At 38.4% G+C, this 8,083-nt stretch overlaps 1 protein-coding gene across 2 annotated transcripts in view; it reads left to right on the forward strand.

The window, feature by feature from the left end:
• Window positions 1-6,458, forward strand: part of RNF19A (ring finger protein 19A, RBR E3 ubiquitin protein ligase) — a 55,495-nt gene extending 49,037 nt beyond the window's left edge. Inside the window, exons 8-10 of one of the 2 annotated variants that reach the window (XM_027561433.1) lie at window positions 1,912-2,125; window positions 3,453-3,596; window positions 4,262-6,458. In XM_027561433.1, coding sequence (XP_027417234.1) covers window positions 1,912-2,125; window positions 3,453-3,596; window positions 4,262-4,952 — 1,049 coding nt within the window. In that variant the 3' untranslated portion in view covers window positions 4,953-6,458. The remainder of the gene's footprint in view (window positions 1-1,911; window positions 2,126-3,452; window positions 3,597-4,261) is intronic. The other variant, XM_027561434.1, reaches the window with a different exon arrangement.
• The last annotated feature ends 1,625 nt before the right edge of the window (window positions 6,459-8,083 follow it).

Genomic DNA, 8,083 nt, shown 5'->3' on the forward strand with positions numbered 1-8,083 from the left:
TATACTTGACATGGTAGAGCATGCCCTCCTTAAAACATTTTCTCTACTTGTCTTCTCTTATCTTGTGGCCACTTCTCAGTCTTTTTTGCTGATTCATTTTCCTTTCCTAACCTCTGAATTTTGGAGTTTCCCAGGGCTCATTCTCAGATTTATCTATACTCACTCCCTAGGTAATCTCTATTAAATAATATATATAGACAGATGACTCTTAAATTTATATCTAGGCTAGAACTGTCCTCTGAACTTCAGTTTGTACATGTAACTCTTCTCTTTAATCTGCACTTGAATGTCTTAACAAGAATTGCAAGCTTGACTTCTCTATAACCAAACTCTTCACTCTAAAACTTGTTGGCCTCTCAGTCATCCTTACCTTATTAAGTAGTCTCTTTATTCTTGCTATTGCTGGCTAAAACCTTTACTTAAGATTACTCTCCCCTTTTCATCAGCAGATTCTGCTGGTTCCTCCAGTGTTTAGCCATAATTCAACCATTTCTCACCATCTCTGTTCCACTAGTACAAACTACTCTCTTCTTGCCTGTGTTATAGTAGTAGCGTTTTATGTGATCCATTAGTTAGATCTAACTTATGTTCAGAATTCTCTCAGTGCTTCTGACTGTACCAGAGGTGAGGGAATGGAATCCACAGCCGCTACCATGGCCCATAAGTCCAGCTGTGGTCTTTCCTGAGCTGCATCTTTGAACTCTTCCCTTGTCACTCTATTTTATACCTCCTGTCCTTGATCCTGAGATGCCAAACATACTTCTACCGCTAGGCTTTTAAACTTGAAGTTTCCTCTGCCTGGATTACCCTTCCCCCAGATAATTTCATGGCTCACTCCTTCACTTCCTTTTCAGAGAGGGCTTCTCTCATTACACTATATAAAACAGCAAACAGGCATGCAGGCTCACACACAGAGATGCATGCACTCCTCATCACTCTCTGCCTTACTGACTCCTCTTTATTCTGATTCATTTTTTCTCATAGCATTTGTCACCATGTAATTGTATTTATTGCTCTCCCCAATTGGAGCATAAGTCTTTTGAGGGCAAGATGTTTGTCTCTGATTCACTGTGTCCCAGCACTTAGAAACAGAGTTGGGTTATATAATAGGAGCTCAAATATTAGAGCAAATAGGTAAATTCTCCAGTATAAAGCATGTGAAAAAGTACTGAAAGATTGAAATATAATGGTATCAGACCTCATAATAACTTACAATCGGAACTATGGAATATATTCAGAAGTCAACTTTTGACCCATTCTTACTGACCTCAAGACACCCTTACTGAAAACCATCACATAATTTTCCTCCAAAGTCAGCTAAATTTTTCAACAATTAGGTTCTTTATAGAAATTTTAAATCTTCTAGATTTTCATCTAAATTGCAGGTATACTTCATTTTATTGCACTTTGTAGCTCATTACGTATTTTTACAAATTGAAGAAAGTTTGTGGCAATCCTGACTTGTCAGATGATGGTTAGCAATTTTTAGCCATAAAGAATTTTTTAAATCAATGGTATACACAATTTTTAGACATAATGCTATTGCACACTTGACTGTAGTATAGTATAAACTTAACTTGTATATGCTCTAGGAGGACCAAAACTTCATGATTCACTTTATTGTGATATTTGCTTTATTACCATGGTCTGCAACCAGACCCACAGTTCCTCCAAGATATGCCTGTAGTGACCATTTAAAACTGAGGCCCAGTCCTTAATCCAGCTTCGCTGTGAGGTGTTTCCCTTTACTATTATCCCATAGTTATATGTCCCTGACTCCAGACATCTTTTCTATTCCTGTGTATGTTTTACACTTTATATGAAAATGCATCCTATCTGAAAATCACGACAGACTCTTAAGGAGAGGGAAATTAATAATCACACTAATTTCTTTGAAATATTTGCATTTAGACACAACTTCAGTAGCAGAAGCAAGACACAACCCCAGCATAGGGGAGGGAAGTGTTGGTGGTTTGACTGGCAGTTTGAGTGCAAGCGGGAGCCACATGGATCGAATAGGAGCCATCCGGGACAACCTAAGTGAGACGGCCAGCACCATGGCGCTCGCCGGAGCCAGTATCACAGGGAGTCTGTCAGGAAGTGCCATGGTAAACTGTTTCAACAGGTAAGAAAACTGCATTGTTTTGCTTTAACTGTAAACTAATTAGATGAGAATTTTGAACATAAAGCACGATGATTACATATAATCCTACTGTGTCAGGGTTGAAAACAATAAGGTTTCAAGTAAGTTTTAAGGTTTCAGAAAATGAAATTTAGTGGTGAACAGTGAATGAGGAGATCTGATGAGGTAAAAACCAAATCTTAGGGATAACATTATGCCATTTTTTTGTTCACTACACTTGTCAGATTTTATGAGTCAGTGCTGGACCTTCTCTGGTGAACACTGTAAAGGCAGTGATTAAGCCTGTACTTACATCTCTTGGGAGGCAGCCACAGCTGGATGTTGGGAAATGAGACACTGGCTGAAGCCTGAGGGGACAAGTGGTGTCAGGATGTCGGGAGTGCACAGGCTGAGTCCAAGAGTCTGCCTGGGCCCTTTTCTGTATTAATGGTTATTTAATTCTCACAAAGTCTTTTACCAAAAGCTATGTAGATAATAGGTAGGATAAGTTAAGCATTTTTATCTTCTCTTATTTCCTCTTTAATTCACTTTTATTAGCTTTAGGGGTTTTTTAAATGTAGGGGAAAATACATGAATTAAAAGATAAATCAGTTATAGTTATTTTTAGGTATTGTGCTTTTAAACACAAACTCTTAAGTTACAGTGGTGTATATTATTATTTTTTTAAGAGTCAGGTGTTAAATTTAGAACCATTTTTAATATACAGATCCCCAGAATTTTTTGATTCATTGATCTTAGAATGGGTTTTAATGTATTCAGATTTGGTGTTTTGCTGGTAGGCTGCAGTCCGTGGGGTCGCTAGGAGTCGGACACAATTGAGTGACTTCACTTTCACTTTTCACTTTAACGCATTGGAGAAGGAAATGGCAACCCACTCCAGTGTTCTTCCCTGGAGAATCCCAGGGACGGGTGAGCCTGGTGGGCTGCTGTCTTGGGTCGCACAGAGTCGGACACGACTGAAGTGACTTAGCAACAGCAGCAGCAGGGAAGCAGAGTGCCACACCCTAAGTGAGAATGATGGAGCATGTTTAAGCATCCATTCTAAAATCCTTTCTATTCTATTTGTGTTACTCTGTAACTACCTTACCTGGCAGACAGCTAATTTTCCCATTTTATTCAGATAACTGGTACTCTTCAGTATACTGCAGTAGAATTTGAATAATCAAATAAAAGGAAGCTGAAAAAAATAATGTTTATAGTTGTCTCTAAATTAGCTTCTTGTTACTCAGTTACTTGAAGATAAGCATTCTCATAGTAGTGCTGATACTATGTATAATTTTTGTCTTTTTCTGATACCCCTCTCTTTAAGGTTGGAAGTACAAGCAGATGTACAGAAAGAACGGTACAGCCTAAGTGGAGAGTCTGGCACAGTCAGCTTGGGGACAGTTAGTGATAATGCCAGCACCAAGGCAATGGCAGGATCCATTCTGAATTCCTATATCCCACTGGACAAGTAAGGAAAAAGTTGTTGTAAAGTCAAAAGCATTTTTAGATTAATTTGTATCCCTATCATTAAGCAGAATTATGGTAAATAATTGTTATCTCTTCTGTTAGGTTCTCTGAAAAATGTAAGTAGTGAGAGATGTCCAAAACAGGCAGATCCATAGAGACAGAAAGGAGATTAGTGGTTGCTCGGGGTTGAGGGGCAGGGAGAATGGGAACTGGCTGCTAATGGTACAGGGCTTCTTTGGCGGACAATGAAAATGTTCTTGAGTTCGGTCATGGTGATGACTGGACAACTGTGAATATACTACAAACCACTGAATTGTGTACTTTAAACAGGTGGATTTATGATATGCAAATTCTCTCTCAATACAACTGTTCTGGAAAAAAAATGGAGAAGGTAGCGTAGTACCTGGAACAGTGTAAGAAGTGAGCATGGTTGCTTTTGGTTTTTTCTTTTTTCCCCTATTTGAAGCATTGTTATAAAGACAGTTCTCTTATTTCAAGCAGCTTTTTTCCATTAGTAGAATGTATCCTGCATTAATTTGTTCTGATGCTTTTATACAGTCTTTTAACATTTCACCCAGAAACTCTCCCCCTTTGATACATTTGTATTTAATAAAAAATAAAAAAAGAGGAAGTCAAAAATTTATATTTGTTTCACTTCTGTTCCAGAGAAGGCAACAGTATGGAGGTTCAGGTAGATATTGAATCAAAGCCATCCAAGTTCAGGCACAACAGTGGAAGCAGCAGTGTGGAGGATGGCAGTGCCACCCGAAGCCATCCTGGGGGCTCGTCCGGTGGCTTGCCTGAAGGTAAATCCAGCGCCACCAAGTGGTCCAAAGAAGCAACAGCAGGAAAGAAATCAAAAAGTGGTAAATTGAGGAAAAAGAGTAACATGAAGATAAACGAGACCCGAGAGGACATGGATGCACAGTTGTTAGAACAACAAAGCACGAACTCAAGTGAATTTGAGGCTCCGTCCCTCAGTGACAGTATGCCGTCCGTAGCAGATTCCCACTCTAGTCACTTTTCTGAGTTTAGTTGTTCTGACCTAGAAAGCATGAAAACTTCTTGTAGTCATGGTTCCACTGATTATCACGCCCGCTTTGCTACTGTTAACATTCTTCCTGAGGTAGAAAATGACCGACTGGAAAATTCCCCCCATCAGTGTAGCATTTCTGTGCTTACCCAAACTGCTTCATGTTCAGAAGTTCCACAGTTGAACCATATTGCCGAAGAACATGGTAACAGTGGAATAAAACCCAGTGTTGATTTATATTTTGGCAGTGCACTAAAAGAAACAAATAACAACCACTCACATCAGACAATGGAATTAAAAGTTGCAATTCAGACTGATATATAGACCTATAAATGCTGCAAAATAATTACCACTTGAAAAACCTTGTTTGGAGCTGGTTGAACTACAGATGGCTGTTTTTTAAGTTTCAAGTTGCCAGCAAAGGCCGGGTTACATAATCATAATGCAGATACGTTTTCTATGTTCAGCAAAGCATTGTGTTTCATGTGGATCTTAATTACCAAACTATGAAATGAAAGCTTTAAAAGTGCATTATCGTAAGGACAATAATTCTTAAGAGAATTATGTTTTGTGTGTTTGCCACAAATTAGTGCTTGAAGCACATACTTGTGTATTTAGATAGAAATTTGGCTTAATTTATAATCAATATAAAGTACTAATGCAGTTCTACAGCATTCTTATGAAGAGAACTTGAGGCTTAGGGATAAGTGGTTAGTGACATTTTATTGAAACCACTAAGGGATACTATTTAAAGAACCTTGCAGGTTATTCTCAGTATATGATATTCTTTGTAACATTTCTGTTCATAACTGGGCATAAATTTCATTTCTTCTTCACATGCAATGTGGATATATACAGCTTAATGCAGCCCATTTGCTACCATGTGGATACTTAGACACCTTGAGCAAGATTGTGGCAGTTTTGCACAACTTTGAAATAGAAATACCTGGTACTCTATTTAGCTTGTATATTGTTGCCATCTTAGAAGACAAGTGTAAAAGTAGGTAATTAAGTATACTGACAGCACCAAATAAGATATACGAAGCTGCAAAATAAAATTCCATTAGTTTATAAGTATTACAAAAAGTCACCTTTCCCAAAGGGGAACTTTGCACCCCGTTGATCCTTGGTGCCTTGGGAATAGACTGGATTTTAAGGGCCTACATGTTTTGAGAGTTTTGCTGTATTGTTTTCCATAATGTCCTCCTTAGTCACCTTGGATTATGTAGAAAAATACAGGATAGAGAAACATCAGTATAATTACAGTAACAATGCTGAAAAAGTATTAGCCTACCAAAGACACACTCAGGCTTTAGTGAACAACTTTACATAATAACCTCAGTTTTTAGCACATATCTTCTCCAATCATGAAATCAAAGCATGGCGCAGAGTTGGTACCAAGTACTAAGGAGGGCCGTGTATGGCTGGCTTTATTTTCCTTTGCTTTTGTTTATGGAACATGTTCAACTGACATAAACAAAAGTTGGCCAAAATATTGCCTATACTGTTAACTTCCAGTATAATTCACTTAAATAAAACAGGCTCACCTCCGTGATTAGCAGTTAAAATATTCCATCTTACATGTTTCTATTAAGTATTACCATTATGGTGCTACTAAGCGTTTTCTTTTGATAAAAGGAAAAATGCCATGGGCTGCAGTCTTCTTTCATCACTTTTCTCACCAGGCCCATTAATATGCTTATAACACTAGTGCCAGTTATTTTATTTGATCATGCTTATTATGGTATTTGTATATTTGTCTGCATTCCAATTTTGTTCAGTAGTGAGTGTGTAAACTGCATACATGAAATAAATGTAAATACTAATGTATCGCTGCTGTATGGTTTGTGCACAGGCGTTTTTATAAGAACAGAAACATTCATTTGCTGTATGGTAAGTTCATAAATATTGCAAGCCACTGAGAGGATTCAGTATTCTAGTCTCAGCCCAGAGAGAGGCATCTGCTGAAGTTCTCAACAAACACTGTTTGAAAGTATCCTTTCTTCATGTCAAAGACCCGCCTTCCTTCAGAAAGAAGCTGCTTTCTTCACTACAGAATTTAATTTTTTTTTAAGTAGATTGGTTGGAAAGTAAATAGGTCTGTTACTAAATTATGAAGAGAGAAGCATTATAAATCCTCATCTGAAAAGTAAAAAGATCTTAACTTGTAAGAGATCCTACTCTGGCAACATTAGGTTATGAAACTACAGTCAGTTAAATTCAAGCTAATAATTGTAGCAAAACACTTTGTATTACAACCTCTGTTTTCCTGTTACACAGTTAATACGTCATGAAAGTAATATGTATGAATATGTTGACTGCCTTCTTGACATTTCATAAAAAACTAAAGATTAAATGGAAAGCTAAATGATCTTAGGAGGAATATGGCAAAAGCGGTGCTGCGTCAGGAGGCCTGTGTGTGCCGCTCACCCCGTCCCCTCTCCTGGTTGTACCCAACCAGTACCACCTCAGTTTCACTTTAAAAATGGTCTAAACCTTTCAATTGACTTCAGAAGTTCCTTCAAACTTGGGTTAATTAAGGACCAAATCAGATTCCTGTGGAGCTCAACCTTGGGCTACCATAGCATGAGAGAATACTCCAGAATTAAGACAGGCCTTAACTCATCACCTCCAGTATTCTTGCCTGGAGAATTCCATGGATAGAGGACCCTGGTGGGCTACAGTCAATGGGGTCATAAAGAGTGGGACACGATTGAGTGACTAATACTTTCAGTTTTTCACTTAATTCATTAGACTCTTTTAAAGACCCTTTATACTTCGCTTTCTTCAAAGCCTTTGGGGAAGATCACATCGTAGTGAGAGAATACCCTGATTATGATCATATACCCTACTGGTCATTGTCTGTGCTACCAGTTTATCTGAATTCTCTTACATGTACAGATTAGCTTTTTATATTAAATTTACACAATTCATTCTTTTGCTAGAAATGAGGTTAATTTATAAATATGAAAGATTTTCCATAGCATATTCTCTAGTTAAATATAAATTTTGGAAAGGTTCGTCATGGTGATGGAGAAGATAGACTCCGAGCTCACCTCCTCCCACAGGTACACCACAATTACAACTGTTTACAGAGTAACTACCTATGGCAACCACCTAAAGACTAGCAGAAAAGAGTCTCTACAGCTAAAGATACAAAGAAGGAGCCACAACAAGATGCATAGGAGGGGGAGAGACTGGTATAGTCCAGACTCACACCCCCAAGTCCTTGACCCCAAGTGGGAAGAATATCACACACGCAGAGGTCTCCCCAAGGAGCGAGGGGGGGTCTGAGCCCATGGTGGGCTCCTAGTCTGGGAGTTCTGCACTGGAAAGATAAGCGCCCAGGACATCTGGTCAGGGATTTAAAAACTGGCTAAAAAACTGAGCTTACCTTTCTGAAAAACTGAGCTTACCTTTCTGAAAAACTGGGCTTACCTTTGAGAGCTGGGGGG

Source organism: Bos indicus x Bos taurus, chromosome 14, assembly GCF_003369695.1.
Source record: "Bos indicus x Bos taurus breed Angus x Brahman F1 hybrid chromosome 14, Bos_hybrid_MaternalHap_v2.0, whole genome shotgun sequence".
Taxonomy (NCBI): domain Eukaryota; kingdom Metazoa; phylum Chordata; class Mammalia; order Artiodactyla; family Bovidae; genus Bos; species Bos indicus x Bos taurus.